The sequence below is a fragment of the Doryrhamphus excisus genome, linkage group LG15 (genome assembly GCF_037039965.1).
Source record: "Doryrhamphus excisus strain RoL-2023G ecotype Guam linkage group LG15, RoL_Dexc_Guam_v1.1, whole genome shotgun sequence".
NCBI classification, from domain to species: Eukaryota; Metazoa; Chordata; class Actinopteri; order Syngnathiformes; family Syngnathidae; genus Doryrhamphus; species Doryrhamphus excisus.
This window is the reverse complement of record NC_136371.1, coordinates 4,293,715-4,312,809: the sequence shown is the minus strand read 5'-3', so window position 1 is coordinate 4,312,809 and position 19,095 is coordinate 4,293,715. Positions and strand designations below refer to the sequence as shown.

The 19,095-nt window shown below is 41.3% G+C and overlaps 1 protein-coding gene across 5 annotated transcripts in view; it reads right to left on the bottom strand.

Annotated features, from left to right (window-relative positions):
- scube3 (signal peptide, CUB domain, EGF-like 3) overlaps positions 1–19,095 on the bottom strand; it is a 90,389-nt gene that overhangs the window by 41,711 nt on the left and 29,583 nt on the right. For 4 of the 5 annotated variants that reach the window (XM_078796796.1, XM_058050618.2, XM_078796795.1 and 1 more), the window contains exons 3-4: positions 17,557–17,682; positions 7,296–7,430 (exon numbers count right to left, since the gene is read on the bottom strand). In XM_078796796.1, coding sequence (XP_078652922.1) covers positions 7,296–7,430; positions 17,557–17,682 — 261 coding nt within the window. The remainder of the gene's footprint in view (positions 1–7,295; positions 7,431–17,556; positions 17,683–19,095) is intronic. The other variant, XM_078796797.1, reaches the window with a different exon arrangement.

Sequence of the window (19,095 nt, the reverse complement as noted above, 5' to 3'; positions counted from 1 at the left end):
AACAATTTGGAGTCGCTAATTAACCTAGCATGTTTTTGGAATGTGGGAGGAAACCAGAGTACCCGGAGAAAACCCATGCGTGCATGAGGAGAACATGCGAGGTCACATTTATTGTGCAAAAATTGAGTCATTATAATCAAATGATATTACTCTTAATCTACAGTGATAGCAAACTGTGTTTCTCAAGCTTTTAGATGCAAATATCCAAATATTTGAATAACACTGACAGTAATTGCCTCTCAAGAGCTTGTTATTCCAGGCCAAGAGTATTGTAACATGTTTCTTGCCAGAAATCAAATTAACTTTGATGCTAGTTTAAAAAAAAACAATCTGGTGTGGATGAAAATAAAACATCGGCAATGAAGTGACAGCTGCATTTCTTGTTGGTCTCAGCTTAATACGATTGTCCATGTCACCTAAAAAGACTGGATCAAATTCCAAATTCCACACAGCTGCCTATCTCCACAAGAGGGGGCCCGGAAAACAAAAACTTGGAAGGATTTACTGAAGGAGCGCAAATCTAAATAGATTTTTGTGTTGAGGGATTGACTGCAAAACTGCCAATATTTTGTGGCTTGTGAGCAAACCATAAGTAAATAACTCAGTTTCTATATAATGCAATAATATTAGGAAGTTTGAACAGGAGAAGTTTTAACTAGTGTGATCCTGTAACAAAAGATCCGAAGAGGCCACACGTTTTTGAACGCAGCTCTGCAAGCTCTGTTAAAAATCTAAGAAGCATATAGTAAAGAGGCTGGAACAATGGGGTCTGAAGTAGTGCAAAGCATGCCAAGAGTTTATAGTCTGCTTTGAGAGGTCGGGAGTAGTGAAAAGAGGGCTCATGGGCCACACTGAGCTGCTGTCATATGTCTCACAGTGGAGACAATCCTACGGACTGGAGAACATTAAGCAGCTAGCAAGTGCTGGTTGTTGGTTATGAACTGAAAAGAAGGAGCCTAAGCATGGAACCGCCAAACTATTAAAGCAACATTCCTTCCTCTTAGATAATGGGCCCTTAAAAGCTTTAATAGGGGGGCTAAAAATGTCAGCGCATGGAAAGGAGAATGGGAAAGGAGCTGAACCGGATTTGGTCGGCCTGAGCTGCGACACAGATGGTCACAATGAGTGACAAGCCAGCCAGTGGGTCAAGAAAGGAGAGAATTCGACTTATTTTCTTACAACAGACGAGGCTTTGAAATTCATTCATTCATTCATTTTCTACCGCTATTTCCTCACGAGGTTCACGGGGGTGCTGGAGCCTATCCCAGCTGTCTTTGGGCGTGAGGCGGGGTACACCCTGGACTGGTTGCCAGCCAATCCCAGGGCACATATAGACAAACAACCATTCACACTCACATTCATACCTATGGACAATTTGGAGTCGCCAATTAACCTAGCATGTTTTTGGAATGTGGGAGGAACCCGGAGTACCCGGAGAAAACCCACGCAAAGATGCCCGAGGGTGAAATTGAACCCTGGTCTCCTCGCTGTGAGGTCTGCGCGCTAACCACTAGACCGCCGTGCCGCCCAGGCTTTGAAATTGTAATATATTTTGCGTTGTCTTATAAATAGATACACGGACAGCATGGCTAGCACCTGCTAGGATGTAGCAGTCATATTCAATCAAGGTCACCTTGCTGTGCAGTCCCAAAGGACCCCCCCCCCCCCCACCCCCACCCAACAATCATGCATCCTCCCACAAAACAAAGCACACTAGCTGTAGAGGTACAATATATTATTGTAGAGCCACATTCTTTCCCCAAATCAAAAAAAAAAGGGGGCAGACAGCTGAATATGTCTCCACAGAGCTCCGTTTGGCCTGCTGGTAATAGCCATGACAGCCAAGTGTTAGTGGAAAAAAACCCACTGGCACATACGCAGTCCACAGTAGTGTGCTGGACTGGTCAGCTTCAGGATTCATCCTTCAATAAAACCACAAGCAAAAGGGATGTCCGTCTAAAATGAGGTCCGTCGAACTCAAGACAGCAGTCAGCATTTGCTCAAACCCGAGCCACCAATGTATATTTGCTCAAGGGTGGGGGGGGTAAGGGCAGCGGGGGCATGGGGGTCTGTGTGAAAGTGGACAAAGAGGAAGGATGATGGGGAGATAATGTTGGAGACACAGAGGGAAAGGCCTGATAGCAAACCTGCCCTTTTGTGTGCTGTTGGATTGATGGCAGAGAGTCATTGATTGTACCGAGAGAATAAGGCGTTCCATTCACTCCGCGTCCCCAGAATAGGAAAAGAGCCTGGTTATACGCTTGAGCTGCAGAGCAATGGAGCAGTGATTTCTGCACTTGTAAAAACAGTTTTGTGGCAAACATGCAGGCATGCTGGGATCCAACAGGGTACACATGTATGGGCTGCACAGTGGGACAACCGCACACTACTGGCGGAGCATTAACTCCACTCAACTCTTTGCTTTGTATCACTGGAACATTATTTGGTACATGAAATGGTTACTTTACAATAAAGTCAAGGTTTCAGTCATGCTGTGTCTGATTTCATTATCATCATTATCATTATCAGGCAAATTATCTGACACATTTGTAGGTTAAATAAAAGACAAATAAAGTAAAGAAACAAAAAAGTGTTTTTATTTTTTTAAAAAGTACATATAATGTAATTTTTTTTGCTTTGTTTCTTTATAATGCCATTGTTTTTTGTTTCTTTTTCAGTTGCTGCCGTTAAAAAGCCATAGCATTTCACTCTGTGGAATCAAACTATGGAATGGATTGAGTAAGACCCTCATACAATGCACAATGATGAGCCAATTCAAGAAACAATACAAGCAGTTGATGTTTGTTAAATACAAGGATGAAGAGTCTTGAACCAGTCATGATGTGCTATATATATCACTATATTGACACTTACTATGGTACACATTATGTCACTGGATGGTCGTATCACCTCGTACTTTGGTACGGGACAAAAAATAAAAAATAAAAAAAACAAAAAAAAACCTTAAACTGTATTACAGAAAGCAGGAAGTGAACAAATGTAACAGTTACTGATTGTAAAAGTACCAGATATAAGCTTTGCTTCTTCCTATTCATGTTGGACAGGTGGAACTGTGAACTGATTATGTGATGCATTCAATTGTAATTTGATGCATGTTCAAATGAAATAAAACCATTACCATTACCATGAATTAGACTGGTGAGCATCGCGCTTATTGTGGAAAGGTTTATCAAAACAAACGAATCTGTAACTCCAACACAACGAGCGTTCCGTTTGCACTTTAAACTTGGTAGACATGATCCCGTACTAGCTCGAAACACGATCTTGTTATGGGTTACCAACTTTAGAGCTACTGGATCTGGATTGAAATGAATGGCATTAAATATACTTCTCAAAAATTGTTTCTTTACTTTATTTGCCTTTTATTTAACCTACAAATGTGTCAGATCATTTTGCCTGACCGTGTATTTATTGAAAAAAAAAAAACAATTTTCACTGCAAAGGTTTCAAATAAAGCAATTTATTTTGCCTGACTAACATTGTTCTTGACTGCTTCTTGCTTGGTTGACACGAGCACCTTGAGTACTTGAGTGGATTGGCTTATTAGCATTTTCTCATACCAATTTCATCCCAGCAGTGACAGGTGACAATAACGCTCCAGGGATATGACATAATCAAACCTTTTTTTCTCTTTCACTGTGGATACACTTTGCAATGTCATCATCAGCCGATGTGACTTTTCTGCTATTTCTCATCTTGATATGAAATGCTGGCCACAATTGCCGCCGCATTGATTGACAATGACAATAAATTAACTCCAGTACTACATCCCTACTTTAACTTATTGAAATTATCGTACTGTGGTAACCTTTTGCAAAATAAACAACAAATGTATGAGTCCCCTAGACTGTAATATAAGTCAAGTTTTGCTGTTAAGAGCTTACCTGAATACTTAAAATGAAGTCACTCACACTATACAGAGAACACATCCAGATAGGTATATACAGTTTATTACACAGTTATTGTTATTTTGGAGAAATAGTGTGACTTATAGTCCAGAAAATATGATATACTAACAATCCATCATCACACACTTCCAAGTAATTTCCCTACTTGACATTTGCAAATGTGCGGAACAAAAATGATGGATGTGTGGGGTGCCTGTGACTGTGACCGGGACTGTACTGGATCCTGTCTGTCACACACAGTACATGTGTTGTCGTGTTGCAGCTGTTTATCCTCCTATAAAAAGTAGACAATAAATCCATTGCAAAGCAGTGGACCTCTCCTTGACCTAAATGTCATTCTTATCAACCACAAAGCACCTTGGCTGGCATTTCAAAATACTTGATTTCTTGACAGGGGAAAAAAAATATTTCAGCAGAATAAATGAACTGTAACATTTTGGGCAGCTTGATGATGAAACCTTAATTTGGCTGGAGTTATTCCTGCTCAGGACGTGAAGGGGGGGGGGGGGGGGGGTTGAGGTGGAGGGGTTAGGGGTACGTCTAATAAGAGACATGCCAGCAGCAACCTTGTCATTAGCTGAGAGGCTAGCAGACCCCTGCTGCCTAATTGGCACAGTCGCAATGCTAACAAGGGTTTGCTAACAGACTGAGGAAAACAGCCTGGGAGCGCCAGATCGCCACCATCTCCAGCTACTCTGACTTTACCCACAATACCATATTCATTAATGGAGAAATGGAAAGCTGGTGTATTTTTAATGGAAACAATAACGTTCATGAACAAACGGCCCCCACAGCTTTAAAATGGAGTGATGCATGCAACTATTTCTGAATCAGTGACCATCAGTCGCCGGTGCCATCAATTTAGCAATGGGGCCGTACTTCTTCAAAGGAGAGAACGTGATGACAGAAGGTGCTCGGCAGAGGAGGGGGGGTCGTGTCAAGGTACACGGATCAAACACCCACCACACTTTGTAACTGGTGACCAAAGTTCAAGAAAACAGACAACCGGTGTTTATTTCAAGCATAACATTTCCCGCATTTTGAGAACGATTACTGTAACCATGACAACACAACTCACATATTCCGGAGGAAGCAATAACTTAAAGCAAAGCCACAATGTTATCCTAACCCATTCCAGGTACTTTGTGCGCATAAGCCTAACCAGACCTCAGTTTGAGCGTTCACACATCATATAACATAATTATTTCCAAAGGCCCTTATAATAAACCTACTCTGTTACTTGCACGTCATTTCTTGAACTAGCACGTCTGAAACTTACCCTTTGAGGGCTTCTGACAGCTCATACGCTTGTCTTGTTTTACTGATCGTGTTCATTTTTAATAGGCTCAGAATGAGAAGCTGTTGAATAAAAAGAAGTTAAGTCCTCTTTCAAAATAATGAAACAATGACAGAAAGAATTCCGGGATGTTTTTTCCCCCCCCCACATTTATAGCAGCTCTTATCTCCTGAGCTAAATGGGTCTCATCTGGAAGCAATAAAGGTAAAATTAATTCAAAATTGAAAGATTAACAGTGAAAAGTGAAGAGGAAACTCGGTGGTGCTCACAATCTTCTGCTGACACCACAAACAGAGTAGTGGTGCTTTGAAACACATGAGCCAACTTTTTACTCCACTCAAATAACAGTGCGTTTATGAAATGTCAACATTGACATTCACCAGGCCAGACTGATCTCATAAACCACACTTCCAAGATGCACTGTTTCAAAATCCAGTCTAGTTTTGACCATCCGAGTCCAAAAAGACTCACACAGCAGTCCGGGTCGAACTGACAAACACGTTCCTATTAGGGATGCTCCCATCGATCGGCCAAATTACATCCGTGAAATAAATGACGTGATTGGCATATGCCGATAAATGCCTTTCAACATCAATCACAAAAGCCGATCAACTGTGACTAGTACTATTGCTGCCCGAAGCGATCCAAGCGTGGAGTATAGTGTCTCGCCTTAACTACCATCTTGGGAAATGTCATCCTCTCACTTCCCCTCATAATGCACAGGCGTGCCAAATAAAAGCAATCATGGAACTTAACTGCCAACACATGCTAGAAAAACTATTAGCATGTTAAAAAACTTTAACATGCTAAAGGCATTTGAAGAACAAACAAGTGCCGAAGTATGGTGAGTTTTTGAACGTCTTCAAAACAACAAACATGTTCATTTTTCGAAGAATGTAGAACTGAAAGAACTTAAAGGTGAACCTGGTTAGATTAGGTCCAGTTATTACCTGACAAGAGATATTTGCACTCCTGATCCAAAAGCATGTTATTATCACTGCGCACATTTTGCCAGCAGGCGGCACGAGACACGAGGGACTCGACTTTCTTCAAACTGCATTACCCACAAAGCATCGCTCACACTACCTAACTAAGCAGCAATTCTTAAAGGGCACCAGTTGGGCTAATTTTCAGCGCTTTTTATTGAGTTGTGGACTCCTGTAGAGCAGCCACACACAATAACCCACACAGAAAGCTTTCTAGATCTTCCAGATTCTGCACCTCTTTCTGCAGAATTTACTCCACCCCCGGCCCTCCTCGAGGTACACCCACTTCGTTGTGATTGGTCACACTTGTAAGCGCTCCTGAGGACTTCCAGATAGGTAAATTGTGACTAGTAGCATGGATGAAGTAACATACTCATTTGGCTTTCAATCTCAGCTACCTATCCTGAAGAGGATGTCATTAAATTAGTGTGGTTCTTGCTAATTCATGAGTTTTTAAAGACTACTATTACAAACATGCACAGGCTGCTCAGTGCAATATGACCAAGTCAAAAATAGGTTGATAATCATTTTTAATTACACTTATAAAGCAGTTATGACCTTGGAATGTGTGACCTTGGAATGGATTAATTAATTGACATTATTTCCTATTAGAGATAATGTCTTCAAATCAGTTGTCGACAAGCATCCCGGAACAGACTGTGGTCAACCTTAAAGCTTTCATTGTTATTATCAGGATGTTGTGAACTTCTTTCCAAGATCTACACACCTGGTGGCTCCCTTTCTTCTCCTGATGCCTCCAAAACCAAAGAAAAGTCAATAAGATATATATATAAGGTGTCTTCCCCAGGCATCACCTTTAATTGTTTTGTCTGCTCACAACACCCAGGGCTACCCTCACACTGCCAAACAATAGATTACTTCAATTTGAAGAGCTTGAGAGAAAACACAAAGATTTATGCTCCTGCAGACTTTAGAAACTTACACTAACGTTGTTCACCCTTTAGTTTAAATATGACATCCAAAGTTGATCACGCCAACATTACTTAGAACATAGCAGATTGTCTCTCTCTGGTCAATAACAAACTAACAGGAGTTGACGTGTGCATTGTGTACGCATGTAACCTTTGGGTCTTTGGATGCAGGTGTGCTGGTTGTCACTCAGGAGGAATCCTTCTCTGCAGCGACATTCATAACTGCCCATCATGTTGACACAGATCTGCTGGCATCCGCCGTTCCCTTCTGAACACTCGTCTACATCTGCCGAGAGAGACACATACAAGACACAATTAATACCATGACTTCTGGACAGAACAAAAGAGAGACAGACTGCTGCTTTCCAGAGCCTGGAAAAACTACTTGTAAACCACAATCATAATAAGCAAGTCTTTGAATTCTAATAAGAACCAGATGAGTATCTTTGTTAAGAGTCTATATTCACTTAGTGAGACCATAGTTACTGTAGAAAGAGCTGTGCTTTGAGTTAAATGCTAATATCGGTATAATTACAAGCTGTAATGTAATATTTACCACTCACTTACATTAGCGTGTTAGCATTCACTAAAAATAAAGTACCTCTGAAGTTAATTAGAATGCCCTACAATTAACTGGTCATAAACATACACTACATGGACAAAGTGAAGGAGAACATTTACCTAAAAAAGAACCATTCAGATTACTTAAACAATTAAGTTTTGCATTACTCTTAAGTAATTGATATGTTACATATGTTGCATAGTTACTGTATATAGTATAGCATACTGCAGTGCTAAACAATAGTTATTTCAATTAATTAAATCAAAACCTGGATCACGGGGGTATACTGGAGCCTATCCCAGCTACTTCAGGCGAGAGGCGGGGTACACCCTGGACCGGTCGCCAGCCAATCACAGGGCACATATAGACAAACAACCATTCACACTCACATTCATACCTATGGAGAACATGCAAACTCCACACAGAGATGCCGGAGCGGAGAATCGAACCATGTGGCCTTATTTATTTATTAGCCTTTTATTTTATGTTGCCACAGCGCCTTGAAAAGTGCCATGGAATGATATGATTGTTTGAACTGAAATGTAAGCCTGTAAGCTTCTCATAGCTTACTTAAAGTAACATGGCTCTGACCACATGTCAATCACTGATCATTAAATAAACTGCAAAGTTCAACCAATCAGATTTATTTATTCAATTGGTGTTATAGTCAGTCAATGAAATAAAAAATAATGACATCCAATGAACGTCTTGACTTCTTCCCATTCCCTTTTGAACATGTGTACGTTTACATATACATAGGTATTTTTATTTGTGTTGATTTATGTTTGGTTTGTTGTGCTTTAGATTATGTTCGAAATAAAGAAGAAAAAAAAAACAATGACATCACTCCTGACAACAAACTCAACATCATGTCTTGATCTTTGTTCAAAGGCCATGCCTTCACTAACAGGTATCTGACATGGCAGCAGAGCGAAAACTGCCAAGTGAAGCAGGCCTAAGCCATAAAAATGCACATGCAGCACAAGCCCCTGGCGAGTGAGAAACCTGATCCACCTGGGCCAGAGTACCTGCTGATGACGAGTGTCTGTCAGCCCCATGGCGTGAGGAATGTAGTAGAGGGAGGAAACAGGCGGGTAGGAGGAGAAGGAGGGGAGGGGGGGGGTTACTTGAAGGGTGCCGTGACTGCAGGAGGGTGACAGTAACCATGTAAATGCACCTCACGCCATATTGCCTGAGGTTTTACTCTGCCCATGGGATTAGACAACCACAATTGAGAGTGACTGACTTTATCTTCTGTCCCTCTGTACCGACCCCACTGGAACCCTATCCACCCCACTGCTCAATGCATCAATAATCTGCTGTGTACACAAGACTTTTTTTTTTTTTTTTTTTTTATTAAACCGTCATGCGAAACTAATTTGCTGTCTATTTGTCCAGTCCGAGAAGGCCTCTAGGTTAAGTTTCATTTTTGGGGAATTCTCAGCCCAGTAAGAAATTAAAATTAACTCTGTCAGAATCACAAATGCACGGACAATAAACCTCAGGGATTTGACAAGTAGGTCAGTGGCAGGTAGCACCCCTGTCCGATTCTAGTCACAATCCTGTCTGCAGCCTCCAAACCACATCTCAGCTTGGTTCAACGGGGAAAGCCTTTCTCGACAGCTAGCACGAAGTGAGAGTTAAATGAGAATTTCGAAGGAGCTAGGTTTTCATCAACTTAACCATGCGGGTGCCTCGCTGCTCACCACACAAAAGTTGCAACAACAAAGAGAAGAGCTGCTTGAAACCCATGGCTGCACCTTTGCAGATAAACTACTACCAGGCATGAACAGGGGAAAAAAAAAAAAAAAAGCTCCACAACTGAAAAAAGGGGCGTTTTAATGCATGCACAGTCACAAACAGCCACAAATCCAAGCATTTCAAGGCTACACAAACACAACTGTCCTTAATGCATGCACACCATGCCTGTGAGATATGCAAACAGCTTCAGAGAGCCTCGGGGGAATTCTCTTTCCATACTCTGTGCATCAATGAAGGTTTCATTTCCTGATTTCTTCATTCCTCCAAATGAGGCGTCGCCTGTCAGTAGATCTCTCCTGTTTAAAATAGCTCCCATAATTGCCTGTGTTGTGTGCTGGGCAAGGCTGGCGTCCAAAGCAAATATTTCCAAGCGGAAAGGGTTTCTGGCATGGTGCGCAAGAAGTGCTCATGTTATTTGGTCTTAAAACATTTTTTAAAAATTCTCTTGAGAGGATGGAAAAATGTCTTAATCAAGTTAAAAGGCTGCCTTAATTCTGGAAAATGAGACATATCACTGCTCTAAGGAGGGTTCAAACAGAGCAAGATTAAGAGATCGGTTCTGTTTGCACAGGCAATGAGTGCTGGTATCTCAGATAGCTTTGACTGGATATACAGTACAACAATTGGAGATTTAGAGCCATCTAAACATGGAGGTCATCTTCCAGAGAAAATCCAGAGACTTCAGAAACTTCATGGGCATTTATTATTTACTGACTTTACAGGGTGAGTGAAAAACAACTGCTGTCTCTCATCAAAGCGGTCTATGTATGCATCCTGCTGCTGGTGTCTGTGTGGCGCAGACAGCACCGTCTCTGTGGTCTAGACAGACCAGAGACAAGGAGGTGAGTGGACGGACACCGGCCTCTTTGGGTATTTCATTTACAGCAGGAAAACACCCTCTAATAAGGCAGCAAATCAGACCCATGTGCAGTGACGGCAACAGGAAAACTGGTGGTTGGAGGGGGGGGGTTTGAGGAGTCGCAGTGCTGCTGGGTCCGACTGCCGCATAGGTTCGTGACCAGGCTTTGATTTAGTTGAGTGTCAGTGAGGGAAAGGTACATGGCAAGCTCCTATTAAAACAAGATCCTTTCTCATTTTCAACAGGCTTTAAGCAGGGTTTCCTTTTTTTTCCCCCCCATCTGTCGTCCTTCGAGCTCAGTGACACAGCAAATTTCCTCGCCCACTTGACTAAACACCCTCAGCAGCAGGTTTGAACCCGGTCGGAGAGGACAGCCGAGTGCAAACATCCTTCTGGTCTTACAAGTGTCACCTGAGTAAAATGTTGAAAGGGACTATGATGTTTTCATTAGTAAACACTGACTGTGAAAAAGGCTAAAAGGTATGTAATTAAAATCTATGATCTGAGAAATATGTTAATCATGTTAATGTTAGTCACTGGAAAGTTGGATCCTAACCAGGTACACCCTGGATTGCACCAGGAATGACTGAATGTAGAGACAGACCACTACTGAACTGCACGTCCACACATACAACCAGCATATAGTCTTCAGTGAACCTACAAACTTGCATTGGACTGTGGGGGCGCAATACACATATAGGGCTCTAATTTCGTAGACGAGGCGCGGCGCACCTGCCCTGCGCCACGCTTGTGCTGTGCCAACGATGTGTAGTCAGTACACTTTGTAATTTTCGTGATTAGCGCAGTCTGGCGCAGCGCTGCGCACCCACACCTCCATCCCTCCCACTGTCGCAAGTGGTAAAGAGGGAGGATAGAAGGCATGAGAGGGTTTAACACAGCCGAGTATAATGTTAACCAATTAAATGAACGCCTTTAATTGCCTCTCATTTCCTATAAATACGTAGGACTGGACTGCGCATCAGAGGCGCACGTCATGCACCATGTACGCAACCTTGTGGGACATGTCCTCTGTTCCTGATAGTTACAGCCATTTATTTAGGGGAGCGTTGTGCGCGACACAGTGTGCAGACTGTGCGCCCGTGACCCAAATTACCACTGCACAGAGTGCGCTTCGCCTGCGCCAAGAATAGACCAGGCTGAAGCTGGCGATATTGCCACTGCGCCAAGCTGAAAATGTGGACACCTCCCCTGGTGCGTCGCCACCCCCTGGACTACCACTGCATGGGCTGCGCCACTTTGCGCCACCTTGCACTGCGCCACAAAATTAGAGCCCATAGGATTGTTGTGCAACGTAGATCCCACATGTTTTTATGATTATACAAATGTCTGAGGTCCACAATTGTGTCACGTGCATGTCATTTTAGTATTTGTACTGAATGTCCCGTCCCTGGGTCATTTTATTGAGGCCTGGTAGGGGATCACAAAGACAGAAGTCCCTGGATTATATGCAATTAGCTACAATCATGCTAAATAGTATTTCTGTGAAACTCCAAAACAAATCTGGAAGTATTTTGCAAACACAAGCCCGGGATAGCTTTCTGGGAGGACAGCCTTATGCCGAGGAGACAAGAGGCCCTCAAACAGACGTCTGACGATTCCCAGGCTGTTTCACGTTTACATCCCCAAACTCAATCTCAGGCTTGAGTTTCCTCTAAAGCCTTTTTGCCAGTGGGCTCAGCTGGAATTGTTCATTTCATGGTGGATGGGGATGAAAAACACCAAGAAAAGAAGGAGACAGTGTTTGTTGATATAGTCCTCAGGAGCTGGCGAGTGCACCGATCTCAAATCCGTCCTTTAACTCATCACTTCAGCTCCTCTCCTCTGAACTGTGGAGAGACTCTTGTCCAAACCCGATCTGTGCATGTCACAACAAAAGCAGATTGACTGCTCACACAGAGACTCAGGGTATTTGCATCTGCAGTCGGGAAGAGAGCAGGAGTTAGTTGTGCTTAGCTTTCACAGTCTGTGCTTTCCTGGGTAAAGCCAAATACAATGTCTTTTCCCATTGGCATGTGAGAGATTTTCATTTCCACAACAATGACCTTCTTGAAGGTGTGCCTTTAACAAAAGATATGCTAATCTTCAGATGTCATCAGCCAGCAAATCCATGACTGAGACTTGTGGAGAACCAGCATCCTTGTGCATTACATCATATTACAGTGCAGTACTATCATATTCCACTGCACTCTGTAAGGCACTACTAAGTTTCCAAAGAAAATATTCATCAACAGGGAAAGATTTAAACACTAGCATTCAAAGATCAAGAAACCTTGAGCAGAAGCACATTTTGTGTTAAGTAGCCATAATTTCACCTAGTTAACTCATTCAATCCCAGCCATTTTTCCCATTTTTCAAAAGGCAAACCCTTCAGTACCGAGCATTTTCGATGATTTTGACTAATCTTTCACGGCACACTGAATATTTTATTCTGTGCCAATAACAAACATAGAACCTACCAAAAGAAAAACTCCTGTCTTCAGAAAAAACTGTGCTTAAAACTTAAAACTTTAGAACATAGTTTCAGGGAAATATCAGTTCCTGACTAAAAGAGGGGGGGAACCACCTTTTTATAAAAAGATACTTTTCAAATATAACCTTCACTGACCCATTTTTTCTCTTGTAACTATAGCTGAAATACCTGCTTATGTACTAACTATACCACAACATAAACAACAAAAAAATGGGTGTTTAACATCAAAATAACAATGTATTTACAAATACAACACCATTAACTATTTACAGTTTTCACATTTGGACCTAAATTGTGTGTACACACATGCATGCACGTCTGTGAGTCCAGTCGCGTGCAGAAAAAAAAGCAAAATATGTATAAATACATCTCTGGTTTTGAATGAGTTAAGCAAATAACGACAATGGCAAATAAATGTTAAAAAAGGTGCAAAGAATGGCGGCAAATAGAAGTGTTTTACATATTTTAAAATGCGATGATATTTATTGTGGCAGGCAACCATAAATAAACACATTTCTGCTACAGTTTGATCATACAGTTTATGATCAAGGCCAGCATGTGATACCCAATACACTTAAGGAAATTGCAACTGGAACACTCTTTGATGACTCATTTTCCTTATCGGAACCCAATCAATAATGCATCAGTCTGGAAATTCCAGCTTGATTGGCACCCTTGCAAAATGGTGTTTAAGAATGACATGACTTGAAATCAGGGCATAGTCAAGATAGACATATATAAGATTAACTTGTCATCTATTTCAAACATATCAAGGGACATTGTCAATGTTACAACACAGTACAATTATCGCTTCTAAAAATAAATAATTTCGCAAAAACACCAATCACTTAGCAAGGTTAATCTTCTCAAAGCATCAAAGCTCTAATTACATTGCTTTTGTGTTGTAGATCAGGTTATGACATTGAAGGGGTTCAAGTAAAAGGTCATTTTCCTATAGATTGTAATTGGAATTGAGCTCTAAAGGGAATTGAGCTCTCCTGAATCAATACAAACCAAATGCAAGTCAACAGGAATGAAAGGAACATTGCCCGCAGTTTGGAGCCCCATGTCAGTGCTTTGATGACAGGGTGCAACATGTCCTGTGACCAATTTGAGAAGCATGGACACAAGTAAACAATGTGGTGACAAAAAACCTATCTTTCACCACATGCTTGTCAAACACTCAAGGGAACGCTCTATTTCAAGCCTGCCTTTATTTTATAACACGTGACACGTTAGAAAAATACCTTCAACATCGAGGGAAACTACGTTTCTGATAGCGACAATTGATTTTTAACAAGCAGCATCGAAAGGAGGATACGATGGCTTCTAAAAAGGTTCTCAGCTCAAATGTTTCGGTCATAAATATGGGGACAGTGGTGCTACAGTGGGGAACCAACAGACTTCCTGCATCTGGTTTTCATTGTAAAAGGGATGTGTGTTTTGGATTAAATTGACATTGATTCCTCTGTTTTTCCTAAGACTCTAAAAATCCTTTACAGCTTGGCCATGTGGTGATTAAAACTACAATCCGTCCCTCACCTCCAGCATCAAATAGCCACGATTTCTTATAAAAGACGCAATCAGATGCCATGTTGATTCTCTTCCATGTGAGGTTTCAAAAAAAGGGTACAAAAGCTCACTTTGGACTAAATTATACAGTCAGTGACATCTCACTCCACATGGACAGAAGCAGCGTGCTGTGATATTGCATCGCTTCCACCTTGCTGCCTTCCTGACATCTTTGGGAGGTTTAAGGCAGACGGGGGAGACCTCAGAAACCACAGCGTCCCTACAAGGCAGCGGTTCTGCTTCACGCTCCGCCGCCTTCTGCCACCGCCCAATGCCATTATGCTGCCAACACATGCAATTACAAGGAGTCATGTGGCACGTGCCGCGGTTGAAGAAAACAATACTACAGAGAGACGCTGGGAAGGAACTGTCCCTGGGCTGACAGTAACCAAGAGCAGTCTGAGAAGACTAAAACTGGAAGTTCTGGACAAAACTACCATTTACATGTAACATAAAATAAAACCTTAAATACCTCAGACACTGAACTAAATGTGAGCTTTTGAGCATCAAGAAAATGTCTCGTGCTCTGCAGCCTTGGCAACATCTGGTCTTTAAGGGTTCTGAGGGTCTGACCTTGTCTGGGAACCAACCAGAAGGGACTAATCTTTTCAATAGCGCCAAAAAAGATGCTTAAACCTGGAAAAGGAAGTTGGGGCCTTGACGTAGCAACCTAAGCTATACCTCTTCCTTTGCTCTTATGTTTGCACCGAGGAATGCTCCTGTAGAATTCTCGAGAAGAAGAAATATTGTCATGCTTTTATCTCTCAAGGCAATAGATGGACTTGACAGCTGCATATGCCATTCAGCGTTGAGTTGAAATTTCAATAAATAAACGATGAACTCATCTTGGGCGTGTATGGGTCTTTGAAAGACACAGCAGGAATGATAAGATATGCAAGCAAACCAAACTTAAGCTTGCACAAACTACGTATATAGCAAAAGGACTGATGAATGCGACTCTGTTTGATGCTACCGGCATCCAAGCATTTATTGCAATTACACACCTACATGCAAGTCAGGAGCTGGTCCTCAGCACATCAGGATCACATCAAATGTTGCTAAATGGCTTGGAAAATAGCCCTACACAGAAGATCTAAGTGGAGCGAGCGAATGAAGGACAGCAATGAGGGTGAATACCGTAGGACTGAAAGAAGCCACAGCAACATCTTGCAGCTGGAGCGGGTTGCAGTTACATCCTTTGGTCTTCAGTTCTTCAGTTTATGTTTTCACGATGTGAAAAGTGTCCTTATTTCCCAGCAAGTATGAATTCAAGCATTTGTAGAATGCGGTGCCGATCTAAATTAGGATAGCCTGGCCCCCGGCAGAGGTCTGAGCTCCACTGAGTGCCATTTTAGCTTAGTATCCGAAAGAAAGACGCAGGTGCTTTTAATTAAAGGCTACATTGCTACACTGACAAATAGTGGATTCATGTGAAGGTGACGCCACATATAAAAGCTCACTCATAATGAATAAAGGCTGAGTGCTGAAAGCTTTGCATGAATGTAAGATCCAGGTATACTGGTAGGAAATTAAAGGTAGAAGGATCCAAACAGGTTTGCGGTCTAGTTTTAGAATTATTCAAACGTTTAAAAAAATTCTTAGTGTGGCTTAATTCACACTAGTGAAATATTAAACCATGGGAAAGTACAGTCACCCGACGACTCACTAAGAGCTCCAAGCTCAGGGTCAAGACCTAATAAATTCACTGTTTTTTGTGAGACTTATAAAAAAAAGAAGAAAACAAACCAGGAGACACATGCTTTGTCAAATACACGAGCTAATATCAAATGCAAAGAGTCAAATAACAGCTCCATCTGCCCCTGCGGTCCTCTTGTTACGCCATTTGATGTTACGGCATTTTGTGGATACCAAAGTGTTCCCATAAATTAAAAATGTCATTTTGGTCCGTAAACACTAGACTTGCTCTGTGTGGAGTTTGCATGTTTTAAGGCATGTGCAGTGGATGATTATGCACTTTTGTGTACAATGTCTCTTTGATAACTATATGCAGTAAGGATAACATCCCTTATTATTTTACTTTTACTTGGGCTGTCGAATGATTAAAAGTTTTAACCAGATTAATCACAGCTTCCATATGAATTAATCATGATTACTCACAACCTGTATATTCTGTATCATGATTAATTGTGATTAATCACAGCTTCTCGGTTGGTGGGGTCGTGATTAATCACAGTTCCTTTTATTGGCCATGATTAATCATCATTTCCAACTATGACTAAAATATGACCAGTTGTACTGTTATTGAAAAAAACAAGACAGGGCAGGATCATATATATTTGTATGTATTAACAGCACAAAATTAACTGAAAATGTATATCAAGCTAAAAGTGCACGTCTGAAAATCTATTAACCTAACACATATATATATATATATATATATATATATATATATATATATATACATACACATACATACACATACATATATATATATATACATACATATATATATACATATATATGCATATACATACATATATATATATATACACAAATAACCAAACACTAGTTTCTTTAACAGTAGCAGAACATTTGAATCACTCTTTAACCATGTTATTATGGGCAATGAGGGGTTGCATTCAAAGACTCCACGTAACTTACAGTAAGTTGAATTCACATGCTTTGAGTTTAGTCTCTGGGATTTCCGAGCATACTTAAATGGAGCAAATTGTACTTCCTCTTAAAGCAGGGGTGTCAAACTCAATCGCACAACGGTCCAAAACCCACCGCCTTAAATTTTCACCACTTGTATATTTCTTCATATTGAAAGTATTAAAAACCTTAAAACCTTCTGGTTCTTTTAACCAACATAATTGGCGAAGCAGGACCAACGGAATCGGTGCTGTTAGCGGGAAGCAGGAAATCAAAGGAAACACAGCTGAAATAGGTGCAGATTCTGGAAACTCTAGAAAGCATTTGGTGCGAGTTATTGTGTGTAGCTACGCTATTGAGTCCACAACTCAATGCAAAGGGATGAAAATGAGCATAATATGTCCCCTTTAAAGAGTTACAACATGAGTGATAAGAACCAATAACAAGTGATAACGACTATTGCATAACAATGATATAATAAGATTCTTCGTACATAATGATAAAAGCCACAAGTCACCCTCACGCACATACACACACGCAAGTCACACACTCACCTAGACAATTGTGCCCATCATGTGCCAAGCGGAAGCCATCATAGCATGTGCACCTGTAATTTCCCGGGATGTTGATGCACTCATGGACACAGCCGCCGTTGTATTCAGTTGCACACTCGTCAACATCTGCAAAAGGTAGATAGAATAAACCATGTTTTAGTTCGTAACTTTGTTTTTGTGTATAAATTGGTGCGTGTCTTGCAATTGAACATTTCTGATTCGTCGTATTCTATGACATAAAAGTGAACAAAATACATGGGCGATATAGACCTAAACTTATATCCCCATATATTTAGGTTGGATATCCATATATGACATATTATATCCCCATATTTTTTCCCACAAAGTAACTTTAGACAAACGTCAAAGTGGAATATGTGCGCAAAAAATAAAATGTAAAAGATCTTGTAGAACATTGAAATAAAATTGTATCTTTAAATAAAAAGTTAAATATAATTCCCAAAAAGTGAAGTTCCCTTTTAATAACCGTTAACACCACACAGTGAGTGACAACAGAAGAAATGTGACAAAAAAAAAAAAACTGACATGAATCTGACATTTGTGGAAAGATCGCACACTGGTTTGACAGGCAATGAGTGAGAATGTCTGTTATGGTTATGATGATGGTTGGAGGGCCCCGCTGAGGAGTCCAGGACATGATGGATTGCGAACACTGCGCACATCCACTCAGCACTTGCTGGCCCATTTAGGCCCTATGATCCTGGTCGTTCTGCTTCTCTTTGAGGCTGCCGCACTCACGGCTTAATTGGATCTGACAGCGGATGGATGTGACGGAGACAAAGAAACACTTCTTCAAACACATCACCGCCATTTGCGAAGCTCAGCACAAAATCACCCATCACATTCCCACCCCTCTTTTAACCTGGAACTCACAACCTCTATCTGCCTTGCTTGGTATTCACAATTTGTCAGCCCTCCCAAGTCGCAAAGGAAGATGTGAAATCATAAAAAAAACATGTGGTCAGTAAAATAAAAGGAATGAATGTTTTGAATTAACCAAAACAACACTATGCCCATGGTTAAGCATGGTGGTGATAGCATCATACTTTAGGGATGTTCCTATTCATTCCAAAGGGACTGTGGCTTTTGTCAAGGGAATTGTAAACCATCATCTTTCTTTACGACAATAAATCAAAACATACATTAACTTCACCTGGAAAGAAGCGGTATGAAGATTAGCTGCGGCAAGACAGAGTATATGTGTGTGAATGAAAGAGACCCAAGTGGAAGAGTGAGGTTACAGGGAGAAGAGATAATGAAGGTGGAGAATTTTAAGTACTTGGGGTCAACAGTTCAGAACAATGGAGATTGTGAGTAGGAGGTGAAGAAGTGTGTGCAGGCAGGTTGGAACGGGTGGAGAAGAAGAAGAGTTTCAGCTAAAATGAAAGGAAAGGTGGTGAGACCAGCTGTGGTGAGACCAGCCATGTTGTTTGGTCTAGAGACAGTGCCACTGAGGAAAAGACAGGAAGCAGAACTAGTAGGTAGCAGAGATCAGGATGCTGAGGTTCTCATTGGGAG